A 19,107-nucleotide genomic window follows, 5' to 3' on the forward strand; every position below is an offset into this window, starting at 1 on the left:
CTGTGCTGTATGGACCAAGGCCCCAGTGCAAGGGACTAGAGCATCTCACAGTCGACTCATTTTATATTTACTCAAACTGTCTAGTTTAATCTGGGTTCCAATGCTGGGAAGTAGATGCCATTATCTTCAATTTATAAATAGGAAAAGTGGGTCCTCACTATGTCATTTTGCTTGTTAAAAAGTGATAGGTCCAAGTGAGATTTTCAGTTTGCATGTGAATTAAATTCTGAGTTTTAATAAACATTATAAGTTCCATTTTTCCTCTCTCAACAAACCTATAGTTTATCATGATATATTTTCTCAAAACACAGATGGAAAGAACATTTTAAAGGACACTCTGCAACTGTAAAAGAAACGGTAATTGAAGTAAGTTTAAGGGACATCAAGATGCCATTGAACTTTGAGAGTAATTGCTGGGTTACATCTGGTCCTCTCTGGAAGTACTGCTGGAGTCACCAGAGTTCCCCAGGAGCGGGTGTGTGTCAGAATGAGGGGTCTCATTGCATATGGAACCCGGCCTCTTCCCTCTGCACAAGGGCAACGACCCACACAGTAAGAGGCTGTCTGCTGAGCAGTGTGACTTCTGTCCTGGGGGAACCAAGGTATCAGGCCATGCATTGCTAACCAACGGGTCAGCAGGGCAATGGCAGGAGGTCGACAAGCTGCTGAATGATGGGCATGGATGACAAGGAAGTAACATTCTAAACCTCTCTGGTGGTGTTATCCTTATGCAAGCCATATTGGCATAGCCATCAGGTTCCCTAATGAATGAGTGACCAAAGTCCAATTGGTTTCAAACTTTTAAGGAAGTGTGTGGTGGAAGGAACCTACCCTTATTATAAAGACATGGTTTTGATGTATAGCTCAACAGTGACTTTCTGCTCAGTGGTAGAGAAGTCACATTCTTCCCTAGGTGCTGTTCATCCATCCACAGGCCTGGAACTGTTCTTGTTGTACTATACACAATACTAAGCTCTGAGGCTTTTGGAACTAACATTTTGCTTTTCACATCTCTAGAGACCAAAACAAGCCAGAAAGGCAGGCCATCGGTGTTTCCATTTTACAAATAGGGAACTGGTGGCCAGAATTACTTAGTGAAAGTCAGAAATCTAACTCTTGGCTCAACACAAGAGCTGATCAAAAAATATGATATTTAAATAAAATTTATTATAGTAAAATTTATTACATTTCCATTATTCCACTTCAAAACACTCTCCTCACTTCAAACACCCTTACCCCATTGGTCTTGCCACTTTCTGAAGCAGGTCTGGAAGTCCTCTTTAGTGAGTACCTTTATAAGGTATGATAAAAAATAGTGAATGTTGCTGCCAAAGTCCCATCCAATGGACATGCAGGCTCATAAAACATTATGATATGTTCTCAGCCACCTTATTCACCAGATCTTGTCCCATGTGACTTCCAGTCCTTTCTCAATGACAAAATGACCATGAAGGGTCAACATTTTGAATTGACTTGGGACCTAAAGGCAGCCATGCTTTCATGTAAGTGGAGACTGATGCCTTTAGTGCAACTGAAGACTTTCATGGAGAAGAATTAAATTCCAGAATGGCAATGTGTCTTCTACTATAATGATCTTTTAAAACTGAAATTAAACATTCACTGTGTTTTGTGATCACACTTTGCATTCTTTCTAAGGCCCTCATTGCAGTGTTTTTGTTCCAGATAACACAACTGGGTGACTCTCAAAATTGCAGCTTTTGCTCAGGTGAGCAAATGAGCAATCTGGAAGCTCATCTCACCTCCGTAGATTAAGGTACCTGTATCATTGTAACAGAAACCAGAAGGAGCAACTGTCCCTAATTCCTTTTCCAGAGCTATTTCAGTGGCACATAATGCAGTTATTCTCCAGTTTCCATGCACATGAGAATCCTGGGAGGATGTGCTTATGGAGCTGACAGCTGGGCTCTGGCCCCAGAGTGCTACAGCAGCCTTAGTCACCAGGTCTGAAGTTGCCTAAGAGAAGACAATTCTGATACAGTTTCCTCACTGCTGAGAGCCCTGCATAGAAATAGCTACAAAGCCAACCACATTCTCTGCCCTCTGCCTCTATCTAAACTAGGAAATCTAGGCTTGTATGGGTGGTGGATACATAGTGAATATTCTTAGCCATGATTTGGCCCCAGTGACCCAACTGACTCATACTATTTTATTTTGCTTTCATCCTTCTTGATCTGGTGGAGCAGCTTTGCCAACCCAAAGATAAAATTAACATGAGAAGAACTCAGAGCCCATAGGGAAGCAAAAACTTACACATATAAAAAATTCACCATTGCCTTGAGATAGGAATATTAGACACCTTACAATATTTGAGAGGCTCCCAATTAAAAATTCATTGAAGAAGTATAGGCACTTTGAATTATGAATCATTAGACCACAAAAGACCACTTCTTTAAGAAATACCTAAATGGTATTCTCAATATTTGAGGAACTTGTGCAACCTAAAAATTTGAAAAGGCAAAGATGACACATGAAAAGTTATACCAAGTCACACATTATTTCTAAATAAAGTCCTAAATCAAAAGAAAACTGCCTTTAATTCTTTATCTTTAATTTGAGTTCAGAAAACATGATTCCAGGATATTTAGCTAATTTCAAAAACATGCAAGCAAATTGTTGACCAAAGCTTCTGGTCTCTTGGATCTCTGCAATCCCTGAAACTGTATCACATACTTTAAACATGAAAGGACTAAGCACATCCAACTCACACACTTGCTCTGGGGTACTTAGCTAACATTTCTTTATTTGTCCAATGTGGAAACAAAGGGCAAAAGAAAGAGATTTGTTACTGTTGAATGCTTGAAACAGCAGGAGAAAGAAGAAAAGGGAAAGAAAGAAAAGAAAAAAGAAAAGAAAGAAAGAAAAAGGGAAGACCTATGTCCTGTTAGTTTTCTGTCCTAGTAACATTTCCCCTGCTTACATCTTCAAGACCTGAGTTGGAGCTCCACTTCAATCAGTCACTGAAAACCAGTTGTTATGCTTCAGGTGTAAAATTTTCCCTAAAGTCTCATGTGTTTAGTGGGGCTTTTGAGAGGTGACTGGATGATGGTCCTGCAAGTCATCAGTGGATTAATACAGTGATGAGTTCATGTGCTACTGCAAGGTAGAGGCAGGTTGGAGGGGTGGTCACTGTGGGAATGATGTGGAGCAGTGCACACTTTTTCCAGGAACTCCCACCATGTCATTTTTGCCCTGCAGCCAGAAGACCATGGACTGATCCTTCTGTAACTGGGAGCCATTAAACTTCCCTTCCTTGGGCCAGGGATTTAGCTCAGTGGTTTTGCCACCTCCTGTGAAAGCGCAAGGACCCGAGTTCAATTCCCAGAACCAAAAACAAAACAAAACAAAAAAACTTCCCCTCCTTCAACTTGTGGCTGCCAGGTATTTGATCCCATTGATAGGAAGGTGATTAATAGACTGATATCAGATCAAAGACCTCGTAGTTGCCAAGACCTCTGATCAAAAGTCCTGGCCATGCTCATTTGGATAGTAAACTTGGGGTCTGAGTGGGTCATCTAATGAAAGCTCCTCTCAAGGCTGTATAAAATGAACAGATGCAGTAAATTAGATTTTTCTTCTCATTTATTCATGCCCTCCCTCTATCGGGAATATTTATCCACCTCTTTTGTTGTGATCTAGTGTGCTTTCCACCAGAGAAGGAAAAGTTGTTTTCTCCAGCCATTGATGTCGACCTAGCCATGTCTGTTTCTTATAGTCAATGGAATGCAAATGAAGGTGAAAAGAGCAATTTTTAAGCTAAGGCCTTCAAGGCATAGAGTGTTCTTCTGGCCCCACACCGAATGCTGTAATACATTTCCAGGTAGCTGCTGGTCCCAGAATGATTATGAGTCATGGGACGGACTCACCAAGTCTGCACTCACTCAGACCAGACCAGCAGCGCCTGGCCCACCCCAGCTGAATGCATCCAAACCACGGCCAACCTGAACACTTGTGAGCAAAGATAAGTATCTGTGATTAGCAGACTTCATTCCTCCTCCCCCTACAACAATTTGCAGTGATATTTGATGAGCACAATAGGTAAAGAAAATTGCACAGAGAAAGCTCAGCCAAGTACGTAGCTTTGATGTACAAAAATACATTTATTTTCAACAATTTCAAAACCACTGTCTTTTTTACAGTAGAAATATTCAAATGGAACAATAAAACCAAGAACAGTATATGTACATATACTGTATATATAGATATGATTCATGCATTTGTATTCCAGTGTTTAGTACAAGTATTGCAATTGTCTGCTCCATTTAACCCTTAAAACAAGAAAGCGGAATCTTGAGAAATACTCTTCGCTCTTTGTACTAAACTACGCCGCAGCCACCCTCTCCTTGTCACTTTCTCCCTTTGTCTCACAAAGAGGAATGTGAATGACATCCCACAGAAACTAGCAGGTCCAAATGTGGCCTTTCCTCCCATGTCTCTATACAACATATCATTCTTTAAAACAAGTGTGACCAGGCAGAGCCTGAAAGTAAAACTAAACACCATGTTCACTGCGGGCTTAAGTGTCTCTACCAAAAAGAACTGGAATGCTGACGATGTGAAGGGGCTGAGGTGCCAGAAAAGCAAGTGTGGGCTTGGAAACCCACTCACCCCACAGGCCATCACTACCTGCAGGGAACGGAAGGCAGACATCCGACCCAAGGAAGTTGTGCACATGTGACAGGCAACTAGCACAGCATTGCTAAGACCATCTTTGACTAACATCAGGAAAGGCTCGAGCTCCTCTGGCCTGCACGATTTGGGTGGACTCACGACCCCACAGATGCCACCTTCCTTGGAACTTCTCTAGCTCTTCTCCATGCCAGGAGATGCTGCCTGGGCTCACCTCTGTGCCCACAGGGTCTTCAGAGCTCAGGGAAGCCTGATCATTTGCCGTGAGCATTTTATATTTCCATGTCTCTAGATCCACTGCTTGGCTTCTTAGAGTAAAAGAATTCTTTTCAGTCTCATGAATACTCTCAAATTCTCCTCTTGGGGAGGAAGCCTCACCACCTGACCTGGGGTACAGTTTGAAATATCTCGTTCTGGGCCTCATCTTGCAACTTTCTGCAGGCCACTGCTGGAACAAAAACAGCTCCCAAGTACTATGATGTCACCAGTCCTTCCTGTATCAATTGCCCCATCGAAGCCCCCCACCCCAGTGTATCCAGAAGCAGAAACCAGCAATGGGATGGGTGTGGGGCGGTGGCAGTTAAATGTGACAGACAGCTGGCAAGTGTCCGGAGCCCAGCAGTCAAGCGGGCCTGGGGTAGGTCAGCACGGAGGGTGAGTGTGGAAGCCGACACAGGCATCGTTCTTTTTCTTGTTTTCTTTTTTACTAAACATTAAATTATTTCTTAGGAAATCAAAAGCTATTTACACAGTAGTTATGTACAATCAGCTGTCCGCAGCCTCACTGTTGACATGCACGAGGCAGGGCCGCTTGCTCTCAGGAAGGTGTGCACAATTTCTGCAGCTGTGTGCCCTTCCCACCAGCCTGCCTCTGGCAGCTCTGACTGACAGATGGTGAGTGTCGGACGTGTGTCCCAGGGGCAGGACAGGGGTGATGACAATTCGAGTGAGGGTGTGGACAGACAAGAGTTAACAAAAAGCCAACCCTACTTAAAATGAGAGAGCGAGAGCAGGAAAAGGGGAGCCTTTGCACTACCAATGGCAGAATAAAGCAAGGAGGCTGACAGGAGATGCATCCTTTGCCCTTAGCACAGATGTAGTCACTCATTCTTTCTGTCTCATTTTAATCAGCTAAGCACACTCCTTTCTCCCAGAGCTAAGTATCTGCCTGCTATTTATAAGGGGGCCCTTAGTAAACAAAAGGTAAAAAAGACAGTTTCATTTTTCCATAATTACAACAATAATAACAATAATGATAATAATAGAAGTCATCAAAAATAAAATGTCGGCAAGGTGGCCGAGCACGTGGCTTGTTGGTGTCAAACACTGGTACAGTTGGGGATCTCCTTCGTGTTTTCGCTGTTCGCAATGGCGGCAATGCCTCCTGCAGGGGAGAGGACACAGAGAGGAGGGGATTAAGCCCCTTGAGGGTGTCATGCACTGAATACCAAGCCCCTACAGCAGGTGCCTCCAATGGCTGCTGGATGCTCCGGCCAGCTCACGGGCGCATCTCATGCATGCTGAGCTACGCCACCCCCGCAGTGCCGGGAGAATCAATACGGTGGGCTGTCATCTTTACCGATAACAAGGCGAGAGGCTGCAAGGAGCGAACACTGGCTCTCTGGAAGGCACTGTGCTAAAGACACAGTGACATTTAATTATCACAGCAGTCTCAGAATGAACTCTCAGATACTATACAGGAATTGCATAGAATCTTGAGTCCTATTCTTCCCATTTCACAGTTGACAAGTATGTGGCATAAAGAGGTCACAGAGCTACCAGGGTGGCAAAGCAAGGGCGACCTGGTGTCAGATCCTGCATTCATGAGACTACTGATTAGGACACATCCTCCTTTTGCTTTACAGAAACAAAAGAAAACAGTTAACAATACTGGAGAGCTGGTTTCATCTCCCCTACTATAAGCCCAGAGCTTCCGATCTTGATTGAATTCTACAGAGGAAAAGCCGGTCAATCCCCAGCCTTCCAGGCCAGCACATCTGGGGGACAGGTGATGTCCACTGCTGAGCAGGTGTCGGGGCAGAGGGAGGATCAGGGGGTTGGGGTCAAGGCATGCATACCGATGACCCGGGTGTCCAGCTCTTTGTCCATCAGCTCTTCCGGCTCGGTGAAGTCGCTGAGTGTGATTTTGGGTGCGTTTTCACTTTGGCTCACCGACCCGATCATCTCCTGCTCCTTGTCATGCTGAACTTGAGCATAGATGTTAATCCAGGGAATTTTCCTACAAGGGTAAGAACAAAACCAGAGTAAGCTCACAGGGCATGTTCCACTGGGGCAAGCCAACAGAAACCCTGGAAATCAGTTATCCACAGGAAAAGCCAATGTCAGGGGAAAGGACTGGTCACCCAGAGATGCTGGCCAGGAGGCCAAGGATGTGACTAGCTAGGGACTCAGAAGCCAGGGACAGTGGCAGCCACAGGGCCCCCTGAGATCACGTCATTTCCTGGGGTAAACAATAAGCAACTGTAAACAAATGGCAGAGGTGTTGGTTAGTTACTCACTGAAACCCGGAAAATATCTACCTGTTACTAAGCTTCCAAATGAGCTGCACTTTGACACTTATGAGGCTGCAGGTGGTGAAAAGACAGGTTTTGCTGTGGTCGCACCAATTTAATCAATTCACACTGGGGCCTTTTCAAATGCATCCCAATATATAACAGACTCAAAGCCGTTATTACAGGTTTTCAGAGTAAGACGCTGGGCCGGGTTCCTGGAATACATGATTGTTCCTCATGTGTTTGATGAGGGTGACACCAGCTTCCTTTCAGGACTGTGGGGAGCATTAAGGGAAGGAGCTAATGACACAGAAGTAGCAGGCTGGAAACAGAAGGCCGCAGGCCTGGGGTTGGAAGAGAAGGCAAGATTCGAGTGAAACCCTCCCAGGCAGTCCTGTCCTCACCCATCGGTTGTCTCCCGACTCACCACGGGCCGGCATCTTTCTCTCCCACTGCACCAAAGGCCAGGTCAGGCTTTTCTCTCTGCCCTGCTCTTCTACTTGAATTAGTACAGTTCTGGGCTTCTATTCACTACATAGTTGTTGAATAAATGACTCAAAGCCTGTGCTCTTTCTAATTTCTTAAACTATAATCTCCACTAAAAAGATTCCACTTTTATCTTGGAATATCCCACCCAGAAGATACTCCTCCTACCTAATCAGATGATGGGAACATTGGTCTAAAGTCCCAGCATTTTGCAAAGCCAGTTACGGATTTTTGCCCCTCAGGGGGCATCTGACACCAACCCAACCCACACTACTCCATGCATTTCTGAAGGAGAACCTCTCTGCTATTCCTGTACCAGACCATGGTATTTTCAGACCTCTACCTTTCCTGCCCCACTCCAAAATCCAATGAAGCAAATGTGTGAGCATTTCATAAGGCTGACTCTGAAAATGCATTGGAAACATGAGTAGTATCTACCTTTTCTTTAAATTCATCTTTCACGCCTTTGATATTTGTTCCGCATACATTAAGGGATGTTCCCCTGTGACTCCAACTGGTCTAAACCAGTTTAATATAACTCATTAGGCCTTAGATGAAGAGGGTCTATGTGTGGCAGCAAACGGCAGCCTCTATAAATGATCAGAATTAAGCATTCATGCTGGCCCTTACTTTCTTCTTATCTAAATAGAAATGCAGCCTAATGCTTTAGATATCCTCTAATCATAAAAGTAGACATTCCTCATGAATGCTGGGATCAACTGTAATATTTATGAGGCACTGGGAGCAGTCAAACAATTCTTGTTCATACAAGCTGTGTGCTTCAGTTTCAGAGCTGTGGCCAGTTTATGGTCTCCCTTCCTGCTTGCCTGGAGACACTGTGAAAGTTTAGCAGAATTCGCCCTGACAATGACTATTCGCTTTATTTCCACCTTTAGAAACACTTGTCAAAATAGGCACATTTTCATCTTTCTTAAATAGGTAGTTGGAAGGGATTGAAATTTATATCACAATTTGCAGCATTATCAAAAGCTGGCAAGCTGCTTTTCATTTCTTGACACATCTGTTTGTAGGATTCTGGAGGCTACAAGTCAGGACAGAACCCCACTTCTGCAGGAAGAGATCAAGAGCTGTATCTCGGGCCACACAGTCATGCAGGTTTAGAGGAGAAAGGTGGATAAACCCAAGTCTCTCAACAAAGCAAGCAAACAAACAGCAAACAACTGCAGTTTATATTCATTTGCTCCAGCTACGCAGAGTGTGGGAAGACTGGGAGCAAAGGAGACCCGGAACTATGAAAAAAATATAAAAGCTCAAATATTTTCTTGGTTATCCAGAAAAAGAGGATGCACAATTAGAGAAAGAAGGTCTTGTCAGGCAGTTTCCAGCAAATAAAAGCCATCTTACAGTGGTTTTTAATTATGTTGCCAAGATATGAGGAAACAGCAGTCAGAGCTAAGAGCAAAGTGGAAGGTGAGAGGCAGGTGACGTCTACTTAGAGGAGGTTTGAGGATCCTAGTAACTCTTCCCCTATGAGACCACTTGGGGTAGGTAAGTGGTTTCCAGTGCCTTGTACATAGTTGGCACTCAGTAAATGTGTGCTGAATGAATGTTTCTGTTTGTCAGTGCTGGTGACTACAGAGAGGAAGTTTTGATTCTGGAAACTCAGCATAGCCACGATCTGAAACAGAAACAGGATTGCCCACACCTAGACCAGCGGTGGCGAACCTACAGTACACGTGCTGTTTTCCTTTTAAGACAAACAATGTTAATGTATGTGTTGTTTTGCTGAACCAATACCTCAGTGTTCAGGTTTAATTGCAGTGCTGGCACCTGGTGATAAATAAGTGGGTTCTGGGTTGCAGTGTGGACACTTGTCTCTAAAAGGCTCGCCATCACTGATGTACACTGTGCTATGCAACAGTGCTTGCTACCCAGGCGTAGCTGCTTAAATTTTAATTAATTAAATTCAATATAAAAAATTCAGTTTCTCCTGAAAGTGTAAATGAGGACCAAAATGTATAATAGATAATGTGACATAGGAAGAAAAGGTTTAAGGGAAGTAGCAGGGCAGGGGAACGGAAAGAGGGGAAAGAAAAAAATATGAGAAAAGAAGGAAAAAACAGAGACTGAGCTTTTGTAAATAGGGAACGTGGAGGGGCAGAAGGGAGGAGGGGGATTGGGAAAAAATAAGAACTAAGATATATCATGCAAAGGTAGAGATTCCCAATGACAAATGTGATCATAATGTATACCTAAAATGCACCAATAAAGTTAATTTAAAATTTTCAGTTTCTCAGTCATACCAGTGGCTACGTATTAGAACAGTTCTGGAGCTTTCTCATCACTGGGGAAAGTTCTCTGGGACAATAATGAAAGAAGCAAAAACTACTCAGCAATGTGTCCCTTGCTCGCATGCAAGCTGGACGTCCTCAATGTGACCCACCGAGGTTCTACAAGAAGGGGAAGGAAAAGACTCAGGAAACAAGAGAGTGCAACAGAATCTCAGCCAAGTGTCCTGAGGATTGGGGGGGGGGTCAACTTTCTAAAAAGGGGCCAGAAAGTCACGTCTCACTGATGACTGGTCACGTAACTGACTCTGCTCTTTGGCTGCTAACTGGGAACTGCATGGGTACACGGTTCAGAGGTGTCCTTACCGCTATGGAAGCATGTATTAGATTGAACATATTTAGGGGAGCCTGCCGTATTAAGTCGATTGTCCAGGGAGTTTAGCAGCATTTATAAAAGAGAAGAAGCTTTGTGTGTCACAGGGTAAGTCATGGAGATGCCCACAGGCCCAAATGCTGCTCTGCAGGAATTCTATTGGTCTCTGCCCTCACCAACCATGAAGTTCTTGGTGCCAGAGGCAAACAATTGGGTTTAGCTGATCTTCAGACCCCAGCAATTGCCTGGCTTCTCCACAGTCAAATCCTTGGATAAGTGAAAGTCTTCTTGTCATGAAGTAATATCGCATCCGTCACGGGTGTTGCTGTAACAGACTCACGTTTTTGCATATTGACTCTTCTCTAGTTGTGACCTAAAGCTTTTCCCTCTCTTCACAGCAAAGGGGCAGGTTGATCCTTCTCAGGCCAAAAGGACATGCACTCACTCACATGTGCTTGTAAGGTGACTAACAAGGTAAATCTCATTCTGTCCTTGTAGTGGGCATGGAAGGATGTTGGAAAATTCCTGCCCTTGTAGCCAACACGGAAAGGTCTAAAGCAACTGAAATAGCCCTGGAGGGAAGCTAGGGGAGGGAAGGGGTGTGGGAAGCGTAAAGCACCTGTACCAGCAATCTCTTCTGAGTCCTAGAGGGATCAACTTCAAGGTCCAGAAAGACTCCTAGGAGCAAGATACGTTTTAAAAACTCATCTGAGAATACTTAACTGTATTTTGTACTTTACCCAGGCTTCTTCCGGAGCACCTTTCCATGGCACTGGTATAATTTTTGAGAGTCATCTATGTGCCAGTTTATGTGTTTCACTCATTTTACAGATTAGGAAACTAAGGCTTGGCAAGGCAAATAAATTTGCCCAAATAAATTGCCCAATCTTAAAAAATTAAAATTGAGTATGTCTGATTTCCAAGTTCACACTCTTAGCTACTTCAATGCCTGAGAAAAGTATTATGTAATTTGAATATTGGTGCAGATTTATTGATTTCAATTTCATAGGGTTTTTTTTTTTCAGTATTGAGGGTTAAACCCAGGACCTTTGCACTGAGCTACGTCTGCAGCCCTTCTATTTATTTTGAGGCAGGATCTCACTAAGTGCTCAGGCAGGGGTCCAACTTGCAATTCTCTTCCCTCAGCCTCCTAGAGTGCTGGAGTTACAGGGATGTGCCAATATACCTTAAATTTCATGTCTTTAGTAAGCATATTGTTATATCATCCCTCTCTGGTGTTCAATAAAAACTTCTAAATTCTCTTGGAGTTTGATTTTGCTTATTAGTTTTCATTAGAAACACTGAACAGAGCTACCCAACAGCTACCACAAGAAACATACACATGCGAGTCAAATGCAGGGTCATTTTCTTCTGCTTAATACAGCCGTCCCGAATGGTTTACAGTATCTCCCGAATACCTGAGACTGTACGTTAGAAATCTGGGTGCTGGCTGAAGCCCACTTACACTGCTCTAGAGGAGAATAAACAGACTTCACAGGGTGGTCCTCCTGCTCTTAATTTATCTACTAACACAGTGAATAGAGGTCAGAGTCTTAAACCCCTTGATTCCTGCTTTTCCCTGGCGCCAACTAGAGCTTTCAGGTGGGTAAGCTCTGTTCTTGAGATGAGTTTAGGAATGCTGGTTGTAGGAAGAACAGTCCGCAATGATCCTCCTCGGCCCAGATACACAGTGAGAAATGGAGCACATACCTTTTGAACTTGTAGATCAGAAATACAGCCAGGCCCACGAACACCACGGACAGGAGCATTAGCACGGCTGAGCTGCTGTGCCCCGCACTGGCGTCCACCAGCGGGGCTGCAGGAAAGGAGAGAAGAGTTCACTCTGGAGCTAGTGGCTGGCATGGGGCCCTGCTAAGTGGCACACACTCTTCCTCCCGGGCTTCAACAGCCCAGCTTATTATCTGGGCACAGGCAGCTTAGCTTCCCCTGTGAGAAGTGTGCTTGACCGCAGCTTTTAAGAGAAAATTAACTCCTCTGCTGCATCCAGGGAAACTTGCAGTAATTGCCATGAACTGAAAAATGTGTGTCCAGCTTCTGGAAGCAGAAGGCCCCGAGTACTTTTTTTCTTAGGTGGCCTGTGTGCCCATGTGGCAGAGCACTTGGAACTGTTGGGGCACACATGAATGCAGTCTTGCTCTTTCTTTTCCTACACTGTTCTAGTAAAATACCCTGGATATACATCTGAAAAGCTGGATGCTCTCCCAGACAGCCAGAAGCAGTGCCCAATAGGACAGGCCCTTTCTACTCCTTTCATAATACTACCTACCAACCTGACCTGGTCTCTCTTTCTGCTGAGATGCTCACATTATAAACTGCAAGGGAATAGTAAGGTTTTCTGATTTGACCTGCACCCGAGATTCACAGAGTCAGAGAATCAAAGAGAGCCCGAAGCCTACCCAGTATAATCCCAGTTGTGGCAAATAAAACAAACAAGTAAGTAAATACAGAAAATCTAAACCAAAGCAATGGTAGGTTTCCTCTGCTACGATCCAGGATTCCATGGCAAAGCTACTCCTAAGAATGTCTTCTTGGACCTCCGCAGGGTGGCTGCAGAGAGACGTGGTTCATCTCCCTGAACTTCACCACCCTAAGGTCCTGTCACACCACTTGCAGGCATGTGTGGAAAAGCCTTTGGTGATCATCTCTTCCCTTCTCCCTCCAGGAAAACGGATCATCACACCATGTCCCCTGCCTCCCAACAGGTACTCACCTAATGTCAGCTGTGTAACATACACAATGACCTGGACCCCTGGCTTCAGCTCGAACTGGACCAAGTTTTGGTTTAGAGCATTAAACAAGGTCTCTACAATCTGGAAAACAAGAAAGAGGCTGCATGGGAGGACATGGTGTGTGGTCATTCTCCCCGTGTGTCAAATGCAAAAAAAAAAAAAAAAAAGAAATGACCACTGTCAACCAAGGACAGAATACTGGCACAGAATTGGGGATATCACTTCGGTTCTCGCAGCCCCCAGAACCCTGGGAAACCAAGGAGGTGCCTGATATCATCTTCTTGTACTGGAGAGAAGACAGAAAGAGTATATCCACAATCACCCAACAAATGAGGGCTCTAGCAGACATGACCACTGCACGCAACTCCTAGCTCGGCATATTTCCCTCCATGCCTTTGTATAATCCAAGACCTGTTGTGGGTTCCAGTGAAAGAAATTGAACCCATCATTAGCTCTTTAATCTGATCAAGCAACACTTACAGGGTGCAGAGTCCCCTGCCGGGATTAAAGCAGGCATATACAGGCACAGCCCATCGCTCTGCATTTTTTTATCTTAGACACAATGGGAGGCAAACATCAAAGCAGAAGCTGCTTCCTTTTCATGGGATAATTTTTCCTCTTTGCTTTTCCCCAGCAAGTCTCAGAACACATAACATCGATTTAATCACTCTGTAATTCCCGCATGAAAGCTGAGGCAGACTTAGGCTGTTGTCCGTAACTCTTATCTCGCTGTACGCGCCTTAATATCACAGCTGCTATTCATCACCATAATTACCTATTTATCTAAATGGATGGATATTGTAGCTTCCAAATATAGTTCACTCACGCTGCTTGCTATTTCAGAATAAAGAGGTCTTGTAGAGTGATGCGTGCATTAAGAAGCTGACTTTATTTCTGGCCAGCTTCACATGCAACCCTGCAACCCTACAAAGAAACTATTTCTTATTCCAGAGAAAGGGATTGGAGTAGCAACTGTGTGGCTCCAGGACCATGGATGGGTGTAAGGGTGGGGTGACAGCCCGGCCAGGTGCATATGAAGGGGACACAGAAAGAGTCCCTGCAATGGTGATGTCACCCAGGAGCAATGCGTTTAATTTATGGTGACTTTGAGCAGTCTCAGCCACACTTAGTTTCTTCTGTTCTGATTGAGCATCCTGGGAAGGTAGGGGAAACCTGACGTGGGAAGCAGCCAATAAGACCCGGTAGAGGAGCAGAGGGAGACGCATTGGGCAGGCCACCTCCTGTGCTTCCAGGACTGTGTGGATCACAGGGACGACATGGCCAGGTGACAAGGACAGTGAGGAGCAGTCCCTCTCGGAAGTACTGCTTCTTTAGTCAAAGCAAGATGAGGCAAGCCATCTGTCTCCGAAGAAGCTTATTTAAACACTCCAGGCGCTATCCCTCTGCGTGTGGCTCAGGGCTCCTAGTGTTTGCACTAGCACTTACTTCACGCGGGCTGAGCACTGAGCAGGGCCCTGGGCTGAGGGTCCGTGGGAGAGAGCGTGCTGGCTGCAACACGTGAGTGAGGGGCACAGGCGATGTCCTCGCCTGGCCTTCTGCACGTACCTGTTCCAGGTCCCCGCCATGGCCTTTCCTCCTCTCTGTCAAGTTCTTGGGTGGCAGGATGAAAAGCTCTGCAGAGGTAGGGAGGCCAGGGAACACAGCCACGAGGATCTGGTCTTCGGGGACGCCGGTCACCTGCAAGATGTTTGGGGGAGACGAGAGCATGAGGCCCTGGAGGACCTGGCACTGCAGAGCCAGAGTCAGTGACACGGGAGCAGCCTGCACAGCTGCGGGCTCGCAGGGGCTCTTCCTTCCGGCATTTCAGGCACAGCCAAGCTTCCTCTCTGTCTCCCCTAGCACTGCTGGGGACAGAGTTACTAGCTTCACCCCTTCCGTACTCTTAGATGTATTTTTACTGAAACTCGAATGGTGTTACGAATGATTTTCTAAGCACCATTTGCCGGGAGGATTTGCGAAAGTTCCTCCCATATTTTCCCCCTTTCGGTACTAAGAGGATGAGAGTTTCTGGTTAAAACAGGAACAGACTGGCTGCAAATGAGGAATAAGCAGTTATAAATGAACACGGGGAAATGCACATTTAAAAATGGCACAGCACTTGTTTGCACTTATTAAAGCAGTTTTTTAAGTTTAGTGGCTAATATTAGCACAGCTGCAGCAAGGAGTCTCCCCGGTTTGTTGCTGGCAGCACTAAAAATTGATACATATTACAAATTTGTTTTCCACAAGACTTACTTCTAGGCCATAAAAACAGTCATATCCTTCATTCAGTCACTGTAAGTTGGCGAGATAGCCCTAAAGACGTGACCCAAAATATAGGAAAAGACATATGCAGGAAAAACACAACGTTATTTAGAACAGCAAGTAAACAGGAAAAATTCCAATATCCAAACACATACTAAGCCAAGTCAAATCACTTGTAGAATATTCCTGCAGCTGTAGCATGATAATGGGAACCGCGAGGCAGTGCGGAAAAGCACGGAGGAGGGATCTAGTTCCTACAATTCCTTTGGCTACAATCTATTAAATATATAGAAAAAAACTCCAGACACTAAGAGTTGTTAAGAGGCTGAGATGATGAGGGAGCTTTTCCATTCCTGGGTGTTCAGTAAAAGAGGTTCCACTGCTTTTGTGATAAAAACTCAACAGTTAGCTTCTATCTAAAGACAAATTCTTGAAAAAACAAAACCTGAGTGGGAACGCAGCGAGTTTTCCTTCTGCTTATTTCTCCCCCCGCCCTGTCTCCTGAAGGTCGCTGATCCGGAGTGGAGGGGATGAGCCCCAGTGTCCATGCTGGTGTGACCTGTGTGTCACCAAGCACTCGGGGGCTGACAGTCAAAAACTGCGGAGCCCCAGGCCCTAATCCTGTCCAGAGCAATGTGCCTGTGATAGTTCTCCCCAGATTCAAGGCTTAGGCCTCAGCAGACATGGTTATTATTATTCACTACTAGTAGTGCTGTAATCACCCAATGACTTCTTGAAAAGGTAATAAGTTTTAACGAATGCAGCCACAGAAAATACAGTGCAACTCTGGATGCTACGCTCAAAGACACATGCTGTGGTCTGAGTATCTGTGTCCTCCTACAGTTCTTACGTTCGAGACTTGATCATTAACCTGATGGCATTAGGAGCTGGGTCAGTGGAAGGTGATGAAATCCAGAGGGTGGAGCCCTTAGAGATGGGATTAGTGCCCTTTTTATAAAAGGCCCCACAGAGCTGCTTCCTCCTCTTTCCACTGTGTGAAGACATGGTGATAAAATGTCACCTGTGTGTCACGGCGTGCAGTCTGCCACCGCCTCCACCTTCTGCCGACTAGCTTTCAGAATTGCGGACATAAGTTTCTGTGGTCCTAAGTCTGAGGTCTCTTGGACGACTGAGGTGGCACAACACCCCGCAGTCTGCTTAGCCTTCTGTGAGCAACCTGGTTACACAAGGATCTAAAGTTGCTCGTGCCGGCAACACGTACAGGGGCGCATTTGTTTTTACTCCGCCGTGTCCGCGCCTCCTCCATGCCTTTCCCTGGGTCTTCAACCTCTGCCCGGGGAACACTGCCACTGTGGCTTTCCTGATCTCAGTCTCCCTGGGGGAGCCCCGTGACGTCCACAGCCTGGGTTCTCAAATCTGAGCCTCCAGCATGGTCCTCTTCTTGATGTGAACCCCATATTCTCCCTCTCTGGATCATCTTTACCCAATCATTTCTCGTGTTCTCCAGGCTCATCAAATATCAAGCCATTACTGTCCCTCCAGCATGTCTCTGCCGCAAGGTCCCCACCTGGGTTAATGGCGGGGTCTCTGTCCTACCCACTCTGCTACTCAGGAAACGTCTCCCTCCCTCTCACCCTCGCCGCATTTATTAACCACTAACCCTACTGCCCCAACTCTTAATGTCTTTGACTTTTCCTCCCAGGACCTCACTGTCCCTGACGTAGGTACCCGTAGGGGTCTTGTAGCGGCCCCTCTTGTGAAACGCCCCTCCCACCCTTAGCATCTCCTGCCTACTCTCAGCAGGTTTCCTCTGTATCGCCATTGGGATGGGCGCCTGAAGTATAAATCTGTTGACAGCATTTCCTTATGAAAGTGAAGTGCTGCAGAACATACAGCAAGCACTATCGGGCCTCACAGACCCCTCACAATCGGACCTAAGTATCCTAGCACAACTTCAGCCATGCTTGTTCTTGTAAGTTATTGATGAACTGCACCAAACTCATGGCACTTCTCAGACCTGAACTCTTTCAGTACTGCACGGGCTTGCATCTGCTCTACCTGAAAGACTGTCCTCTCTTTGGCAAGGGACGTATATCCTTTAAAACACAGTTCAAATAGCCCCTTCCAAAACCATTGCAGTAGTCCAATAAGGACCTATGAGGGCCGGGGATTTAGCTCAGTGGTGCTGCCGCCTGCCTTGCAAGTGTAAGGTCCTGAGTTCGATCCCCAGTACAAAAAAAAAAAACTTATGAACTGCAAATTTGTGCTAGGATTGGCCTTTCCCGGATGGGGTGAATCACACTTTTTATCAGTTCCCTGGAGACACTGGCCAGGCCACTAACATAGAGCTTATTGCACATGAGACTCGTTTTTACATTTCAATTGAACATGTTTTATCATCCTATTCCATAGTGTAGCTCTGAGAAGGTTACCAAAGCTCTTTCACTTTCTCATAGGCACATCTGACTTTTGGTTAATTTGCTATCTGTTTTCTGGCCCGAAACCTCCGGAACACCATGTATGTCCAATGGTAGTCTAGTGAGTCCAAATCCCTCGTTATTCATAGGTGAACAGGCAGCTAAGCACGTATCCTACCCATTAGTCCACTGGGGCAGGTAAGTTCCTGTCTCAGAAATATTTACAATAAGCAATGCACCTAATTTCCATCTCCAAACACTGGACTAGACTTTCTCCTTCCTCCCCTTGCTCCCTCTCTTCCCTCTCTTCCCTCACTCCCTCCATTCTTCTTTTCTTCTCTTTTCATCTGGGAAATAGCGGTTTAACTTATTTAAAAAGTATTCTTGTTCACGCTGTCCAGTTCATTTCTTAGCACCAACTTACTTTAACCAACGCCCTCTTGATGACACTGCCAATGTCCAGCCTCCACTCTGGAATGTCAGGATTGTGGTAATCCAGGTTGGGAGAGAAGGATAACAGCTGGGACTGGAAGTATTCTGCAAGGAGAGAAAGTGCCAGTGAGGTGGGAGAGACGGGGAGAGGCTCTGCCACCCCGAGCCCGAGGGGTGGGCACTGGGCTGCAATTCCTTAGTCTCGGCCTGTTTCTCCTGTGCAGAGGAGCAGGAAATGTGTTGCCACCTTGTCCCTACGGTGTGGATAATGTCCAGTGTCTTGACTGAGCTGATGAGTTCACAGGTCGTTCACTCGGTAGTCCCCAAGCTGTACACTTGTGATCTGCACAGTTTCTTGGTGGCGAGTTTATAGCATCAATAAAAAAGTTTACTTATATCTTAGTACCGCCTTCTAGGGGGCCACAGTGATAGCAGCTCCATCGAGGGACCTGGGAAGGTCATGTGGGTTAGTAACAGAGGCACAGCCAATTCCATTTAAGATAAATTTCATAATTAGGAATGGCTCTCCAGGACTGAGAACAGGAGGGGACCTGTTCCTACTTCCTCATGCCTTCTTCAAGCATATGCCTTTGATCAGGTCTTTGCAGCCAAGGGTGTTAGAATGTCCAACAGTTAAGAAAACACATCAGTTCTACGCAGGTCATCCCATAACCTGTTAGGAGTTCTGCAAGTTGAGGACCAGACTCCCCCGCTTTGGAAATCGCTGGTCCCTGGCTCACAAAGATTGGGTGTTGTATGTGCATTGCAGACCCCTCAGCAAGAGGGGAGATCTAGCTTTCTTCTGTGACAGTCTTTCCAGCTTAGCATGGCATCAACTGTGCACATGACTCCGGCTACTGGGAACTCCAAGGCTGTGATGCAGACACACCACGGGCACAGGAAACACCTGCCCTGCTCTGCTGCTCTTGTACCTTGGGTCCCTAATCAGGAACAGGGTAGGAGTTGAATGCCTCTTGTGAACCTACATAATTTTCCCATGGCCTGGGGAATTTC

The 19,107-nt window shown here is 45.6% G+C and overlaps 1 protein-coding gene across 1 annotated transcript in view; it reads right to left on the bottom strand.

Moving 5' to 3' along the window:
• Nucleotides 1-4,098: 4,098 nt before the first annotated feature.
• The window catches only part of Sorcs3 (sortilin related VPS10 domain containing receptor 3), a 568,351-nt gene continuing 553,342 nt past the window's right edge, over nt 4,099-19,107 (bottom strand). The window contains exons 22-27 of the mRNA XM_004866511.3: nt 18,086-18,198; nt 14,585-14,716; nt 13,000-13,099; nt 11,979-12,084; nt 6,726-6,886; nt 4,099-6,031 (exon numbers count right to left, since the gene is read on the bottom strand). Of these exons, the coding sequence (XP_004866568.2) occupies nt 5,967-6,031; nt 6,726-6,886; nt 11,979-12,084; nt 13,000-13,099; nt 14,585-14,716; nt 18,086-18,198 (677 nt within the window). The 3' untranslated portion in view covers nt 4,099-5,966. The remainder of the gene's footprint in view (nt 6,032-6,725; nt 6,887-11,978; nt 12,085-12,999; nt 13,100-14,584; nt 14,717-18,085; nt 18,199-19,107) is intronic.

This window comes from Heterocephalus glaber, unplaced genomic scaffold (genome assembly GCF_053883595.1).
Source record: "Heterocephalus glaber isolate CG9 unplaced genomic scaffold, H.glaber_assembly_v1.0 deba00001498, whole genome shotgun sequence".
NCBI lineage: Eukaryota > Metazoa > Chordata > Mammalia > Rodentia > Bathyergidae > Heterocephalus > Heterocephalus glaber.